The sequence below is a fragment of the Sturnira hondurensis genome, unplaced genomic scaffold, assembly GCF_014824575.4.
Source record: "Sturnira hondurensis isolate 20B ecotype Veracruz unplaced genomic scaffold, ASM1482457v3 Scaffold0007222, whole genome shotgun sequence".
NCBI lineage: Eukaryota > Metazoa > Chordata > Mammalia > Chiroptera > Phyllostomidae > Sturnira > Sturnira hondurensis.
Window position 1 is genome coordinate 2,817,443 of NW_028079853.1, and position 18,947 is coordinate 2,836,389.

An 18,947-nucleotide genomic window follows, 5' to 3' on the forward strand; every position below is an offset into this window, starting at 1 on the left:
AAATGGAGAAAACTGTACTTGAACAACAATAAAAATTAATTAAATAAATAAATAAGAGAAATAACATTACAGTGGCTGCAGGGGCTTTTGATGATTCCCCATGACCTGGAACTACATTTATATGTCCACATGTAGGACAGGCTGCCCCATGGCTGGAACACAATTATGATGTTGGAGGTCCAAATAAAGTAGCAACTCCCAAAGGCTATACCATTATGTACAGGAAGAACAAGAGAAAATTTTGAATCCACAAAAAAGACACTGCCCTGACTGGTGTGGCTCAGTTGGTTGGGCGTTGTCCTACAAAGCAAAAGGTCTAAAAACAAAAATTTTTAAAATGCCATTTATCTGAACCGCCCACTGAAAGTAAACAGTTTACTTGATACAAGCTATCAAAAATGAGGTGTCTCGTTAATACTTTTAAATCAAAATTTTTCTCCTTTGAAATCTTATTTTATACTCTAGCTAATGACATGCAATATGTATGGAGCAGGCATTTTATCAACGTAGTGAGGTAAGTACACTATCACACCATCACATAATTTTGAATGAAAAAAGTAATTCTTTGTATTGTCCACAGAATTTTGAAAAGCATCCACAAATTTTTTCTTTAAAATATTAAATAATAAGTTGTTCCAAAATAAATTTGCTGAATATAAACACAACATAATTAAAGTACAGTTTTGTAAAACAGCTTGTTAAAGGCAGAGAGACATATTAAAGCCTTACTTGCATACAATTGACATTTAGGAGATTAACATTAACAGAAGGCCACTGATGGATATGGAAGTATATTATTGTTCTTCAATCAAACATTATGAGGTATTATTAACATAAACTTCAAGCTATATCTCTAATTCAAGAACATAAAATGGGTTATTTTTATTTGCAAAATTCTGACAAAAACATTAGTTAATATTATCTAAGCTTAATGTAACCTTCATGTCTTTGAGCTTGATTTCTGTACTTGTAAAAGTGATACAGTTAATTTGATTATCTCTAAATTCTCTTCCAGATCTGACGTATTGTGAGGATTTCAAATTATTTCCAAGAGGTTCAATGGTTTCCCCAAGATTTGGAAGTCCACAAGCTGCACTCCATATGCTTGAGCCAGACTATTCCTGAACTTAATTTATATATTCACATATTCAATAATGTGTTGCATAAAGAAGTTAGTTATAAGTAAATACACTGAATCATTATTTCCAAGGTATATTTTTTGAAGAATAGTTGTAGGATATTAAGTGGTATTATATCAAAAAGGTCACATAACTATCCACATAAATCACGTAAGTTTGAAAATTGATCACAATATTTGGCATTGGTTTCCTAAGTTTTGAAATGGTCAGTTAAACACAGGTAAATGGCTTTAAATGGCTTTCTATTCCACAAGACTTCTTAATATATTTTATTATATAAAAAGACAAAATTTCCAAGAGAAAAAGATATATTACCAGTGTGGAGATACCTCAAAAAATTAAAAATGGAACTGTCTTATGACCCAGCAATTCTACTTCTATGAATTTATCTGAAGAAACCCAAAACACTAATTCAAAAGAATCTATGTACTGCTATGATCACTGCAGCATTATTTACAGGAAATATGGCCAAGATTTGGAAGCAGCCCAAGTGTCCCATCAGTAGATGAGTGGATAAGAAAGCTGTGGTACATTTACACAATGGAATACTGTTTAGCAATAAAAAGAAGGAAATTTTATCCTTTGTGACAACATGGATGGACCTGAAGAGCATTATGCTAAGTGAAACAAGCCAGTCAGAGAAAGACATGCACCATACAATTTCACTGGTATGTGGAATATAACAAACAAAATGAATGAACAAGCAAAAGAGAGACTGACTCATAGATAGAGAGCAGGCTGACAGCTGTGGGGTGTGACTTAGGGGGCTGGAGAGATTGAGTAAAAGAGGAATAAGAGAAAGAACTTATGGACACAAACAACAGCATGGTACCTGCTGGGGAGACATGGATTTGGGAAAGGTGGAGGAGGGTATAAGGGTGATGGATGGAGACTTGACTTGGTGCAGTGAATATAATATACAGCATACAGATGATGTGTTGTAGGATTGTGCACCTGAAACCTGTATAATTTTGTTAACCAGTATCACCCCAATAAATTAAATAAGGAAAAATTGAAAGCAACACATGAAGAAACAAGAAAAACGAACAAACTCATAGACACAGTTAACAGGATGCTGGCTACCAGAGGGGAGGGGGTTGGGACAGTAAAGAATAGAGGTCAAATACATGGTGGTGGAAGATTTGGCTTTGGGTGGTGAGTGCAAAATGCAATATACAGATGATGACATATCATACAATTGTACACTTGTAACCTACATAATCTTACTAACCATTGTCACAGCAATAAATTTAATTTAAAAAATTAAATAAAATTATAAAAATAATCCTTCCATTATATTAAGAGGATTAAGAAAAACGACCAATAGACTTGGTATTGAGTTAGCTTGTTGCTGGTCCCTTAATGTTCTTTTGTCCTGGTTCTCTGTAATCAACCTGAGTATCTAGATTATTGTCAATATGACAGTTTCTCCTGCATCACTCCTGCCTCCATTCTTCCAGGTTCTGTAGTTTTGACCTTGAATCTTAATCTCTGCCTATATTTGAGCACACTAAAGCAAGCAAATACAACATTTAGTGAAATTGCCTTCAGTAACTATGCCCTATGCATTCCCTCCCTGAATCTTCTCCAGACTCAGTTAAGTTTCTTAGCGTGAGTCATTCAATAGCCTGGCCTACTACATATACAATGTTCTCCTCAAGATATACATTTGCTAAGGATATTATTTCATCTCACATACTTTTCTTGTATTAAGTAATCTATGTTTACCACTATGGGAGTGGCTAAAAAGGGTTCAGAAACAGAAGTCAGATTACTCTAGCCTTATAAAAATATTTGCAGTGATGCAGACCAGATAATAATTTCTCTTCTGGAACTTAGTTAAAATAAATGGTTTAGCTGATGTCACATGGTTCAAGTAAAAAAATTTGGAGTATTATATGTAGGCAGCTTGCATCACTCAGACTAATACATACACAACAGAGTTTCCTATAAAATTTTTGAAAATTAGTTTTATCTATAATTTTATTTTTGAAAACTAGTTTTTATTTCTGCAGCAAGTGAAATTTTGTATATTCACAGAAAAATACCAAATTCATTTGCTGGGTTGAACTCTCAAAAAAATAAAAGTTACCTCAAATCTTCTATTTACCTGCTAGAGCTACAGCTGCCTGCTAGAGAATATTATGTGGAGGAAATAAAATCTGTGTATTTTCTCAAAAAGATGAAGAAAAGAAAATATAAATTGTGGCTAAATGGAGAAACAGTACCAATAAAATTAACACAAAAATTGTTATATTTACTTGGTATAGTTGTTTNGGTTCTGTAGTTTTGACCTTGAATCTTAATCTCTGCCTATATTTGAGCACACTAAAGCAAGCAAATACAACATTTAGTGAAATTGCCTTCAGTAACTATGCCCTATGCATTCCCTCCCTGAATCTTCTCCAGACTCAGTTAAGTTTCTTAGCGTGAGTCATTCAATAGCCTGGCCTACTACATATACAATGTTCTCCTCAAGATATACATTTGCTAAGGATATTATTTCATCTCACATACTTTTCTTGTATTAAGTAATCTATGTTTACCACTATGGGAGTGGCTAAAAAGGGTTCAGAAACAGAAGTCAGATTACTCTAGCCTTATAAAAATATTTGCAGTGATGCAGACCAGATAATAATTTCTCTTCTGGAACTTGGTTAAAATAAATGGTTTAGCTGATGTCACATGGTTCAAGTAAAAAAATTCAGAGTATTATATGCAGGCAGCTTGCATCACTCAGACTAATACATACACAATAGAGTTTCCTATAAAGTTTTTGAAAGTTAGTTTTATCTATAATTTTATTTTTGAAAACTAGTTTTTATTTCTGCAGCAAGTGAAATTTTGTATACTCACAGAAAAATACCAAATTCATTTGCTGGGTTGAACTCTCAAAAAACAAAAGTTACCTCAAATCTTCTATTTACCTGCTAGAGCTACAGCTGTCTGCTAGAGAATATTTTTTTTAAAGTATACCTTAGTAAAGATTCTATTTTTTTTAAAGATTTTATTTATTTATATATCTTTAGAGGGGAAGGAGAAAGGGAGAGAAACATCAATGTATGGTTGCCTTTTGTGCATCCCATGCTGGTAGTTAGCCTGCAAGGAACCAGCCTGCAACCCAGGCATGTGCCCTGACTGGGAATCGAACCGCGATCGTCTGGTTCGCAGGCCCATGCTCAATCCACTGAGCTACGCCGGCCAGGGCTTGCTAGAGAATATTATGTGGAGGAAATAAAATCTGTGTATTTTCTCAAGAAGATGAAGAAAAGAAAATATAAATTGTGACTAAATGGAGAAACAGTACCAATAAAATTAGCACAAAAATTGTTATATTTACTTGGTATAGTTGTTTTCAAATACATTATTTCAAGTAGATAATTATACTAAACAATAGCTGTTATATATTATATATTATATACAATTATATAAGAATTTCTAATCATTCTGCATTAATAGTTATATAACAAATTTAAATCAACCAATATGAATTGTTGTCTGCTGATCAACAAGAAAAATTTCTCTCATGTAGGTAATAAAGCAGGCCTGCGTAGCAACATAGTGTAGAAACTTTAGCTATGAGGCTGCTTTAGGAGTAAGAAACCACTAAAAGAGAAAAAAGTAGCCTCAAACAGTTATTAGCTTGAGCTTGCCTGGCACTAACAGCTAGGCCATGGTGTTCTCCCACAGAATATGAACAATCTCACAAAAAACATCAAACAAGGACCCTCTATGACCATGATGAAGCAAGACAAAAACAAGATCACTTCACAATAATGTCTGGGTACTATAAATGTAAGAACATTGCATAAACCACACTAATGATTAAACATTCCCCTCATTCACCTAATACAACTGTTGCTTCTTTAGTAATTACAGCTTTAGCCCATGCTGTTCCTCTTGTCTCCTAGATATTCTTAGGTTACAAGATGATAGCATTGTACCTTACTTTCTGACAACAGTCAATTATGCTTCTTTGAACTTTCCTAAAATCACCTAACACAAGCCCAAATCCTCTAACAAGCCTCCCTAATACCCTCTTACTGAAACGTCTCATAGTTCCCTGTGGTGTGTAATCTCCCTTGTTGTAATAAATACAACTTCTGCAGTATTTGGTTGATGAGCATAGGCACTGCATTTCCATTCAAATACTCCAAAACCCACCCTATGCATTATTTTGACCAGTCTTTTTAAGCTAAAAATTAAATCAGTATGATTTGGGCCTAAGAATAGGCAGAAAGATGGAAGAACATTGTTAACCCAGATACAAATCCTAGCACACAACAAAAGTTAATATATGACAAAGGAATATTACAACCAGTGGAAAAAGAATCAGTTAATAAATGGTATGATAATTGGCTACTTGAAAAAAAATCACTTTAGAGCCACACTTTACACCAAAACAAATTCTGTTTAGATTGAAAAAAGTTAAAATATAATAGATCAAAAAATAAAAAGAAAAGAAAATAGAAATGAATATTTAATCAAAACTGAATTTTAGAGAATTTCCTAAAATTTCCAAGAATTTCCTTGCTCAGGAGATTAAAAGGAATGGATCAAAGACTTAACTATACAAAAAACATAACTGTCATTGTAACTGATATCTTTAATAAAGGTCACTAAACACCTTTAGTGGACAAGTAGGGTTACTACTTGAAAACTTTAATGAATACAAAGTTATTGCTATTAAACAAGTATGTAAATGATTTATAGACTATAATATGGGACACCAATACAATCATCCTATCATTAAAATAAACTATGGAACTTAACCCTATGATTTTTTGCAGGCGCATCTTCAAGTGAAGGGAGAGAAATGTACTAAACTTCAAAAATAGGAATTTGGTTTAAATAATCCCACAGATAAATTTGGAAATTATGTAAGATTTTAAATTAGCTCTACAGTGAAACATAAAGTATGACAGCACTGTTTGTTTTTAAGAACATTAAGAACTGCCATATTAAATAAGACTAATAACTCAATTTGCTGACAATATACTAGCATCAAAGGACATTTTGTGAGAGAATGTGATTGTTCTCTATGGTAACTTAAAAAGATTACAAACATGAGTACTTCCTACAAGTCTGTAGTCCCTTTACTCAAGTCTGCTCCTGTATGATAAGCAAAATAGAGAACCTAAAGTACGAAATAATTAGACTTTGATTTTTAGTTCTAAAATATGTATTTTTAAAATTCTATTTGGTTTTTAAATTTGTTAACATCTCAATCATAACAAGGTAACTTATTTTTTCTGGTTTGCATCCGCTTCTATTATTAAAGATGCCCTTCCTCTGCTGTTAATTTTAGTAACAAGAGCATGAAGTCATTGCCAAATGCTTTATCCATAATAAGTTATCCTGCAGTGTCAACTGTACTACCTTTTATTCTACCAGTTTACAAGTACAGAATGAGACAAGTCCACCCATGTCAGGGAATCTTGTACAATTCTTTTAATGAATGAAAATTGAGGAAATGAGGAATTGTGTTCATAGTTTTGTGCCAATTTCATTTATAGAAACCCCCAAATAAAGCAATGTAAAATAAGAAAAATGTGGAGACAATAAAAAACCCAAAGAGATAATAGTCAAGGATATCTAAGTATTTAATTCTCCTTTCATCTTTCCAGCGTCCTGGAAAGCCCAATTCTTCATAGTCTATACCTATATTTCTGATTATACATATATATCTGGCAATATCTGATATTATGTCTGGTATGATGTCATGATTACAAATTCATTTCCCCAAGACATTACACTACTTATCTAAATGTTGGCACTGACACCACGACCGTTTGTAACAAAAAAATAGTTTCAAAGTGATGATGAATAGTGAATTGCCTAATTTAAGAATTTATTCAAAACTTTAGGGATTATGACATCTGGTCCTGGTGATATATTTATTTTTGTCTATTTTGTCAGTTAGGTCTAGAACATTCCTAGAACATTTCGTGTGTTTGTCACTGTCCATCTAATACTTCTGAATTGTTCCCCTAAAAAAATCATTGGAAAACAAAAATGTTCCTAATACCTTCTTCAGTAAAAATTAAAGTAAATTTAAGTACTTTTAAAAATTAAAGTAAATTAATCTTTCTATGATCTCCTTTTTCATATCTTTTTGAAAATTATATACCATGTTCCTAAAGTGGTGACACTCTTTCACTGAAGGATTCCTTGTTTTTATATAAAAAATATGTATTTAATAAAAGCATTTTTCAAAAGCTCACTCAAAATAATATCTATCTTGTTCTTAATACATCACTCTATCACTGTGATTTTCAACATTTTTCATCTCATGGCACATATTAACTAATTACTAAAATCCTGCAGCACACCAAAAAAATATATTACATTTTTTGCCAATCTCACAAAAAATAGGTATAATTTTGATTCATTCACACTGGATGACTATTGTTAGGTTCTGGCTATTGTCATTTCTTTTATTTGACAATCTAAGGGAAAAGAGGTCAGTATGCCTGACTAAGCAATCAGGTACTCCATGTTTTAGAAAGTCTTCTGGCACACTCATTGAAAATCACTGCTTTATCAGCTTCCTTGCTCTCTTTACTCATTCATTCATTCAACAAATATTTGCCTTCTATGTGGCAAGCACTACTCTGTAAATTGGTGAGACAGTTGTAAACAAAATGAAGTGCTGCCCTCATGGAATTACATTATTATAGGAGAAGCAAATAAATATATAAATTAATAACAGGTAGTAGTATAAATGTTATCGAGAAAAAAGTAATCAGAATGAGGGTTGAGAATAAAGGGAGTGAACCATAGTCAATAAAGATCTTTTTGAGAGGCTAACAGCTGAATTAAGAACTGAATGATGCCCTGACTGGTGCGGCTCAGTGGGTTAGGCATCATCTTGCAAACCGAAAGTTCTCTGGTTGATTCACAGTCAGAATACATGCCTGGGTTACAGGCCAGATTCCCGGTTGGGGGCCAGTGAGAGGCAATTCATAGATGTTTCTCTCTCACATCAATGTTTCTCTCCTCTTTCTCCTTTCCCCTCTCTAAAAATAAAGAAACTCTTAAAAACAAAAAGAACTGAATGATGCAAAGGGAACAAGTAATATAATCATGGGGTGAGGGGAGGAGTGCTCCACATAAAGGAAAGAGCAAATACAAAAGCCTTGAGGCAGGAATCATGTCTGAGTAGTAGTCACGTAGGTGGTACAGTAACAGAAAAAGTCAAAAATGATGTCCTGTTAGTAGCCAAATCTCAGAGTTTTAGGAGGCACAAATGGCCTTATTTTTAAGAGAAATGAGAAGCCATGAGAATTCTGAGCAAACATTGCATGATATGATGTAAATTCTAAAAGGATTATTCTATCTATTATGAGATGAGGCTGTGGTGTGGCCTGAGTGAAAAGAAAGCAGGGAAAATACTTACGAGTAGGAGTCTAGGCAAGAGATGTGGTGGAAAAGATATGCTCTTATTTGGATGTATTTTGAAGGAAGAGTCAATAAAATAGTCTTATCTTCTCAGTTTCTATGTTTACTGAGGAATTTACCATGTTGCCTCGTTCAATAACAAAGATGAAGTAAAAAAAGTACTGGATTTGAAAATCAAAAAACAGTATGTTACACTTAGCTATGTCTTTTACCAACTAACTTGGAGACCTAAGGATATCACTTTAATTCTCTGGACTCATGTCTTATCAGTAAAACAAAAATATTAACAGTTTCCTTGCATTCCTTATAGGATTGTTATGAAGGTCCAATGAGCTTCCTAACAAATTAACCTCTGTAATTTTTATGTAACCAATTTGCTAGATCAAGAAAAACTCCATTCTCTTTGCAAAACATAGATCGATACTGATGGAACTCTCTAGCTACAATACTCACATTCACATGCTCCCAGCCTAATTAAGTGTGGGTTGGTTAACTATAGAAATGAATGTATACATGTCTATTATATATAATTATTAATTGTCATCTACATTAGTTTATTTTAATCAATGAGCCATGCATATTAATTAAGCAACCATGTAAATTAAGCAATCAAACATGCTGCTTCATTCATACAGTATATTAAGTGTCTACTATAACAGTTCTGAATACTGACTGTACATCAGAATCTTCTGTGAGGCCTCTTTAAAAAATGCAAGTGCCTAGGCCCCATCCCTAAAGATTCTGATTCTCTAAAACAAGGGTGGAGCTAGAAAGCTTTCTTTTAGACAGACAGTTGAGAACCACTAGCCTGTTAGGTAATGAGCACCTATCAGTGATAAGGAAACAAAATATATTTGCCTCTCAAAGAGTTCATAGCATAGTGACAGTAAGAGAAATAATATTTTAAATGATAACAAGGTGCTAAATTCACTCTACAGGTATATGCCATGTGATACAGGAAAAGAGAGAAGGGGGAAAAAAAAAACTCTGCCTGGGCAGGTAGATAAGGAAAGTAGTAGTCTCTACTGGTTTCATAAAGGTGGTGTTTGAACTTTGACGTAAAGGGTAGCTGGGAATTCTCCAATTATACTAAAGCTGAAGAGATATTCTAGACAGAAGTAACACACTGAGAAAAAGCATTGGGATATGAGAAACTTTGGTGCTTTCAGGGAAAACAATATGCTTAGGAAATCACAGAAATGAGGATGGAAAGGTAAACTTCATCTGTATGCATTTCTGAATGGAACTACATACAGATGAAGTTAAGTACTTTGAAGTTTATTGTACAAAGCAGTGATTTCAAATTGTTTCACAGAATTCAAATTCATAAAAGGCATTTCATGCATTTCACAAGGACACTTAAATGAATATATACTAAATTTAAAACAGATTGTAGTAATCAATGCATTAATCTGTTTGGGGTTTTTTGCTGACCTTGAACCAAAATTTCATGTACCATTTCTGTTTTTTAACTTCTTATAGATGTATCACTGATTATAGCAGTAGCATTATAAATTTATTCTTTTAAAGCTAGCAAATGTCCTACTGCCTGCCTGTGGATAATATTACACAAGAACTAATGATGATGATGATGATGATGATGATAATAATAATAATAATAATATAAGTATATACCTACAGAGATGGTATAATTCATTATTTACTTTAAAATATATGCCAATCAACTACCACATTTATTTAATAAATGTTATTTACTAGAGTTTCACATTAGACTTGTTTGTGGAGCATCATTGGTCTAGAAAGACTGAAACAGAATTTTTTATCAGGGAAATGACATAATTAACATTGTAATTCAGAAATAATAGTTATAACAACAAAAATGAATTGGACTAGGCTGAAATGAGAAGTGAGAAGATCAGTTAGGAAATGATTTCAAGAGACCAGGCAAGAAAATATGATGAAATGACAAGTAGCAGAGATGGCAAAATGAAATACATAGAACTTAATGACTCTTCAGATAATAGAGAGAAGGATGGTTTTCAAAAAAAACAGATTCTAGATTTATACTTTAATTTTGACCATGTTGAAAAGGTACAAGTATCCAGAAGGTGCCAGCTTCTTAGTACTCAGAATAGAATGTTCTTTGCACATTTAATCAGTGAGTACAAAAGAAGTCCCTATTTTAGTAACAGTTCTAATTTTGGAATTTTCATCTACTTTTATATATTTTATTATAGTCTGGGTAATGCAAAGCACAATCATATAACCACTTATTAAAATTAACTATATTCCTATCCAAAGATGTCATAGTACTTCCCCCATTTAGTAAGATTTCAATAATATTAGTGTTCTGCTTATATAGCTATCCCTATAATTTCTTTGAAAATTGTTACCTAATGTTATTATAACCTGTTGGTGATAGTCATTCCACCAAGAACAAGCTGATTTTAAAACTTTTGCAATAATATAAATATACATTTTATTGCCTTTTCCAATTTATACATTGCCTTCAACTAATTGTCTTGTTTCATCTTCTTGATAACCTTCTTAGGAAAGAAGGGCAGAAATACTTATTACCATATTACAGATGAGAAAATCTAGGCTCAAGGCAGATAAAGGTTTCTGCCAAGATTATATGGCTAGCAAATGGCAGAGCTGTAAATAAAATACACATCTTCTGATTCCAAGGCCATTCATTGCTCTTCCTACTACACCATGACCATCTCTTGTCTGAATAAATAGGATGACTATAATTCCATTTTCCTCTCTTGCACTCACTCATTTCTTCTGAATATTTTTATTTAAAACCTTCTCTATCAGCTTTATAACCTCAACAGCCCAATGCCACTTGGTTTCAGATGTCTACTTTTTCTATACCAGTTTTACATCTGCTAAAACTCTCTCCCATCACTACCACATTCATGAACTGAAAGAATTTGAAATTTTTTCAAATCTTGAAAATGAAAATGAAAGAGTAATACAAGATTAGAGAATCAGGGCATAATTCCCTTATCTAGCAGTCCAAATTTGATCTCCAGGAACCTTTTACATATTTACTTCATGACCACTATTTAATCTCTCCTTCATCTGACAAAATATACGTTATTTCAAATTGAGGACAAAAACTGTATAATATTTTTATCCAAAATTGTATTGTACACAAAGCTCACAAGGTAGGTTATAATTAAATCTATTCTTGTAACCTAACTATAAATAAACTCACTTTTATGTAAACTAATTTATAACATTTTAATAACCAAAAAGTTAATGTTTTGTAATAATACTACTACTGGGAATGGAGACTAATGCAGTAATTGAAACTTACTTTATTATACATAATTTGTTTACTACAAAACTAATTTTAACAATTAAAAAAACGTAAAGTGTGAAAAAATTTAATACTTAATTTCTGTAATTTTGAAAATTTACTGTTTCTTCTTATGCAATCGAACACAATACATTATATAAATATATTTATAAAAATATATTTACCTATATCATATGAATGACTTAATAGACTTTTTTATTATTACACATGCCAGGTCAAAAGCACATTCCTAGGACACCATAAAAAAGGACAATAAAAATTACAAATCACTTTATTTCAGAAAATACAGCAATACCTCTATATATTACCATAATACTTATTTTGTAAATTCTCATCTCTCCCCTTCAGAAACACCCATTAGAAGTTCAACATTACAGTATAATTACCTAAAATGTTTCCCCACTAAACCAGAACACTATTTTTGAGTTCTTATGAATGACATCATAGGATTAACCAGAATGACGATTTTTCTCCTTCAATTTACAACTTATACATAAATATTACATTAAAATTTTTCTCTACTATTGAGCCTTAACATTATTTGCAAAATCCACTTTTTATGTTTTCTTATTTCCCCCTTAAAGTATCATTGCTTTTTAAGTTGATGCTGGTATATTTTTATTAATTCAAACTGACCTATACACAGAGTTCTCTAAACCTGACTCTGATGCTGGCATCTCAACAATTTCCAGTCCTGAGCGTGTGTGTGCGTGTGTATGTGAGAGAAAACACTTCTTTCCTCATAATAGTAAAATTTAAAAAATTTAAAAAATAGCTTTTAAACCAATTCGAAACGTACCTTGCAGATCTGGAAATATTCTGAAGTCAGGGTTTCCTGTATCTCTTCTCTGAGAACCCCTGCAGTCCCTCCTGAGTGCACGGAACCGCTTCCAGCCCCACCACCACTGTTACTGCCACTGCTGCTACCACTGCCAGGGGAGGACGCAGTTAAGCCATCCAAAACTTTTCGGAAATTAAACTTCTTCATTTTAAAAACTGTTGAGAAATTCAAAGGAAAGAACGACTTAGCACATGGTACTATACCCCGGTAAAAGTGTGTAGCTTTTCATTAGTCAAGGCAATAGCCAGTCCCCATTTTACTAGCATTGGCTGTAAAGGACTAGAGAGAGAGATTTGGGGGGGGGGGGGTGCTACATATTGTCAAATTTTAATTCTAAAAGGCATTATCTTAGACAAAACGCACAACTCAGAAAACAACGGTATATTCTCCTCACACACCAATTTTTCAAGGGCTTTATTGCCAGCTGTGGCTACGCTTTATCAGCAGTGGGGTAAAAATAAAAGGCAGTGTCATCGTCGTCATTAGCATTGTATCATCATTATTATACAATCAAACCACAAGCCAACAGACCAAGACGGTCTCTCTCTCTTAAGGGCGGGCTTTCCAACTGAAGGTTCAGCTCAGAATATATTCTTTTCAGAAAAATGATGTTTGGGGGGGCGGTACCACCACCTTCCTGGCTATAACCCCATCGTCGTCAACGCTCTCTTTTGCTCGGTAGGAAATGCGGCGGGGGGAGCTTTTTCCATTCCCTACCTCCAACAACCCGGACCCCAAACCATCTGCGGCTGACCTACAGCAACAGCTAATGGGAGGGGCGAGCGGCGGGGCCAGCTGCCCCCGCTTCTCCCTCCGCCTATGCCTCCGCTACCCCTCCTCCCCTTCCCGCGCCTCCGGCTGTCTCCCGCCCCGCTCTGCCTGCGGCCACCGTCGCGATCGCCCGCCAGTCCGCTCTTCCCGCAGCCCAGCAGTGCCTCTTGCCGGACGTGAGGCAGTGGCGGCGAGGGCTGTGGCCCGAGTCCTGCCTCTGCTTGCTGGCTCCCCCGGTCCCTCCCCGGGCCGAGCGCAGAAGCTACGGATTCTCTCCCACGGACGCGCGAACACAGACACCGCCGCGCAGACATCACGCGCGGGCGCTCACGCTCACAGACGCACACACAGGTGTGAGGGAGCGGCGGCTGGACGGCGGCGTCCGCGTCCCAGAGGGATGGCTATCTGACTCCAGACCTAAGCACCTTCCACAGCCGCCGCTAGCCGCCTGTCAGCCTGGGAAGCTCTGGATGCGGAGGGAGGCGGGCTCGCAGGCGTTAGTCCCACCGGGCTCCCGCAGCTTCTCCAGTCCCTTCAGTCGCGACGCCCGGCGCTCTCCGAGGTCCTAACCGAGCAGGCAAGCTCCACCACAGACTCCACCACAGGCTCCGCCCTCCCGCCGTGGGAGGCAGGCCCTGCCTCCAAACCGCCCCCTCGATTTCCCCGCCCCCTCCTGCCCAGACATCCCAGAGCCCTGAAAGGGGAGGGGAGCTCCGGGACATCAAAGGGCGGGAGTAGCTTCCTCTCCAATCCTAGGCTCGATAGGGTCAAGTTCCACGGCTGCAAAACGCGGAAGAAATTTGGGGATAGGCCGAAGAAAAAGTCCATGAAAGGGGGAGGAGAGAATTTGGAAAGAAAGCTGGAGTATTTGATTGACAGAGGTATTGGCCAGTATGCTGGGCGGCAGTGCTTTAGGGGTTGTAATTGGCGCTACCTGTTGAAGGACGCAAGTGTAAATCAATAGAATGCCTGGAAGCAAGAGAACTTGGGTTCTTGAGTCCGAGGGCTTCGGAAGGTTTCCTTAGGTATGGCTCTGGACAATTTTGTGAATTGGCAAGTGTTTTGCAGTTTATCACCTCTGTGAGCCTTTTCCCGCTCTCCAGGTGCATTTATTTGCCTCCCCTCGCTGCCCTGCTACTTGCATAATGGCTTAACGGGTCACCTCGGCCAGAGGGAATCGTATTTCAATAGAATTTGGGGATATACTGCATAGCTTTAGAGGTACTAAATAATTTATTATCCACCGTGTTCCCTCTAATATGCAGAATTACCCCTTCCCCCACCCAGTGCACATATACAAAGATTTTTTTAAAAAGCATTTCTCTCCAGTAGACTATGTCAAGAACATATTTTAAGTTTTTCCTGAGTCGCAATAATCACTGGAAGATGCATTATTGTGTGCAGGAATTTTTTTTAAAACATCATCAGGATAGGGAGATTCGTTTCTAAGCCCTGATGCGCTACCGAATTGGGAGAAATTAGTACCTGATTACTTAGTTTGTGAAAAGGAAGGTCAGCTCATTAGGCCATAGCTGCTTTAGGCTTCACTGTGAGCAACACAACAGAACTCATTAGTGATCATCCCAAATATTCTTACATTAAAAAAATCTAGAATGTCGTCCTTTTTTTCTTTCTTTGTGTGTGTAGAGGAGGTGGGGGATGGGGGAAGGGAGACCTGAAAGAGAAATTAGTTGCTCAAGGTCACATATCAAGAGAATAAGTAGCATAGACAGTAGGTAGAAAATAGATAGGGGGAAGGGCAAGAATAGTAGTGGAAATATAGAATCTAAAGAACTTGAGACACGTGGACATAAACTAAAGGGGGGAATGGTGGGAGAGGGGGTGTGCAGGGTGGAGGGGAATGAAGGGGGGGAATAGGACAACTGTAATGGCATAATCAATAAAATATACTTTAAAAAAAGAAAAGAAAATGGCAAAAACAGAATAAAGCCCAGTTTTTCAGATCCTCAGCTCAATGCTTACCTTCTCCTTTTGAATTTTTCAGTGCTTAATGTCTTTTTGAAACCTCCCAGAGACTCCCAATATTGCCTAATAGTCCCAGGTTGTGACAATAAAACTTGTGAAAGCGGGCATAGATTTTTATATTTATCCTATCTTGTTTAGCAGCTAGGACAATGTTTCACATAGAATAGGCACTTAAAAGGTTAATAGTTGGTTTACCAGTCATTAGTAAGATTTATGAGCCAGTACCAATATCCTGTTTGGACAGGGTAAAAGTAAGGGTGGAAACAAATGTTATGTCTGATGTTAACTAGATTTTTGGGAAGGTTCCAAATTCCATCCTGAATTCCTAACAAAATGTATCTTTGTCTTTACTATTTTTTTACATTTTTTCCGTTTTCTTCTTTCTGGCCCATTTCACCTCCAAGCATGGGTGCATATTAAGGCTAAAGAGTTTGTTTTCCTCATTTTTATGTCTGGCTTTTCTTTAAACGGCTGGGGTTGGGAGGGGACAGAGTTGCTCTAACTCTTTGAGAAGTAGGCATTGTCTGAAATAATGGATCTAAATATCTTCTTTCCCTTCATCAGAAAGTCTGTTGGCAACTCTTTAATTTTCAAGTAAATAAAAACAAATCTATACCAAGTGGTGGTTTGGTCTTTTGATGAGAGTGAAAACAAACAAACAAAAAAAAGAATAAAAAAATAAAAAACATGGATATCATGATTCAGCAAAGTGAGATGTAATTTTTGCAAGAAAACTCTTTAAACCACCCATCGCTAACACTGCAGTATTTTAGCAAACTAGTACGCAAAACAGATTGACAAAAATTCTGCTTGAGGACTCCTGAGGGAATTCATTGGCCTACTTGACCTCAGGAGGAAGTGACAGTGGATATACTCTAAGATGGGCAGGAAATAAGAATAAAAGAAAAAGCCAAATCAGAATATATGTGTTTATAAACAAATATATGAAGACTAAAAATAAAATATGATTAGAATGCTGACACTGTGGACTCTTTGGAACTATTTTAAATGTCTTCATTCCTCCATAATAGATATTGAATAGCAGAGTGTCTTATATATAGTAATTACCCTGTAAAATTAATTTAAATAAATGATAGCAAGTAAAAATCTTAACATGATTCCAATCTCTTAGAATAAGAAAACCTGTGGATGGAGAATATTGTGATGCCAGTTCAAAAACTGCAAGCAAACAATACAAATGAACAAGAAACGGAGTGTGTTTTGTGTACTCTGGAGACAGGATAAACAATTGTAGCCTAAAAAACTTGCTAGGTGAGAGAAGCATACTGAAATATCTATGGGAGCAAATTCCATTCTTAATAAATTAAAGAGAAGTAAGGTGTAAACTGTCTGGTGAAGAGAATTAGACCAGGCCACGGAATATATAACTGATAAATAATATAGGGGACTTTAGAGTTGGGTCATATAATAGTAATGGAGAACTTGAATAATTTTACTGCAAACTAGAAGAATACCTCATGAAGAGGAGTTTCTGATAAGCCATGACATCTTCTTAAAGTTACAAGTATGAAGAACTGCAAGAAAGAAAAATATAGTCTAAGCTTCAGCCGTGAAGCAAAATCATGAGATTATTCAAACAAGTCTAATATATTGAGCAGGTTTTTAGGATATATGTAAAAGATGTATTACACACTACTTTAAGGGACTGTGATCTTGGATTCAAGTCAGCAGTGAAGCTAATAGAAGCTGCTTTTTCACATTCTAATGATAATCAGATAAATGTACAAAGTATGTACATCTTTTGCACTTCACACAAAGATTTGCTAAACTGACTAGGCTTGGAAAACACAAAGCCAAACCTACTGAGGTTAGTAACATATGAATTCTGGAGAAATGCAATTTAAATTATAACAAATCACAATTAAACTCAATATTCTATGAGCAGAGCATCTACAATAAGCTGGAACTGGGTAAACAGTTTTGTATTTGGTTTCTCATATAATTCTCACAATAATCATGTATGGTACCTATTGATAAATAGGTATTTATTAATACCTATTAATAAATACCTCTATTTTATAGCTAAATAGGTATTTATTAATACCTATTAATAAATAGGTATTTATTAATAGGTATTTACTAAATAGGTATTTATTAATACCTATTAATAAATACCTCTATTTTATAGCTAAAAAAAAAAAAACAGAAGCAAAGAAGGGTTAAGCAGTATGCCCAATATCATAAGTCCAATGCAGTGATTTCAACCTTTTTCATCTCCTGGCACACATAAACTAATTACAAAAATTCTGTGGCACACCAAAAATATATTTTTTGCCAGTCTTACAAAAAAATGGGTATAATTTTGATTCATTCACACTAGACAGCTGTTGTTGTGTTGGCTGTTGTCTTTTTTTTTTTAATTTGATAATCTAAGGGAAAAGAGCTCAGTGCCCCTAAGTAGTCAAGTACTGAGTGTTTTAGAGATTCTTGCAGTACGCCTGTTGAAAATCACCTATCTAGTGGGTTGTGAAGTAGGAATTTGGATTCACATAATCCCAAAGAAACCAAAGAAATCCTATTATTTACTTATTTGTTACTAGCAAAGGGTATTATTACAAAATTTAAATATTAGGATAACACATAATTTTAAAAAGAGTAAAGAGCTGCTAAGGAGTTTGGATACTAGAACTAAAAAGGAATTTTAGAGATGGGGAATGAGTACCAGAAGCAGAGAACTTTTGTGGTGGCAAACTAATAGAAGGTTCTTATCTCACAAGAAATCTGAGTATACTTTAAAATATAGTAAGAGTCCGGGGGAGTATCCCACTAATACATAATAAATCAGTTATTCAATACCTAATTGGATGTAGCAAGGTACTACTAAATTGCTCAGGGAGGTTGTAGTGTTGGAGAGTATCAAAACATCTGGAAGGAGAATTTGGGTAGAGGGAGGGTGGTGACTCAAGGTTTACTTTAACTCCAGGATGGCTATTATTAGCAAATGTGGAGACATTTCCAATCTGCTTGCTATGAGGTACCAAGTCTTGGACTGAGCTAGCTAATTTATCATTTACTACTGACTCCTCCATAAAGCTAAAGCACCATCTTTTATTATTTGTCAGTCTAGGAGTTAGAATTTTATCGAGAGAACACAGTCAAAACATGGGTTACACCTTTATCCTTTCTGGCAAAATTTTGAAGAGGATTAGGAATTCTCTTTCTTTCCCAATCTTCATCCAAACTTTTTCTGACCCTTTTATACATTCTTCATGAGGCATACTGGTTGATAATTACCATCTTTCTGTCATATGGCAGGATATAGCAATGAGCATTAAAATACATTAGTCAGCCTATTCCAAGCCCACAATGGGAGAAATCACAGGGTTAATTAAATAATGTCATAGCCCTCACGAGTTTCAGATAAACAGTCAGGAGTCATTAGGTTAGACCCAAAACCTACAAAGCATGGCTCAGTGCACATCAAAGACAGAACTGCAAACAGAACTCATCCCTTCTAGGACAAAACTCAAATATTTGCTATTAAACATGTAATTAAAAC

General features: G+C 35.4%; 1 protein-coding gene across 1 annotated transcript in view; it reads right to left on the reverse strand.

Moving 5' to 3' along the window:
- Window positions 1-14,036, reverse strand: part of STXBP5L (syntaxin binding protein 5L) — a 340,069-nt gene extending 326,033 nt beyond the window's left edge. The window contains exons 1-2 of the mRNA XM_037051540.1: window positions 13,773-14,036; window positions 12,629-12,825 (exon numbers count right to left, since the gene is read on the reverse strand). Coding sequence (XP_036907435.1) covers window positions 12,629-12,817 — 189 coding nt within the window. The 5' untranslated portion in view covers window positions 12,818-12,825; window positions 13,773-14,036. The remainder of the gene's footprint in view (window positions 1-12,628; window positions 12,826-13,772) is intronic.
- Between the last annotated feature and the right edge of the window lie 4,911 nt (window positions 14,037-18,947).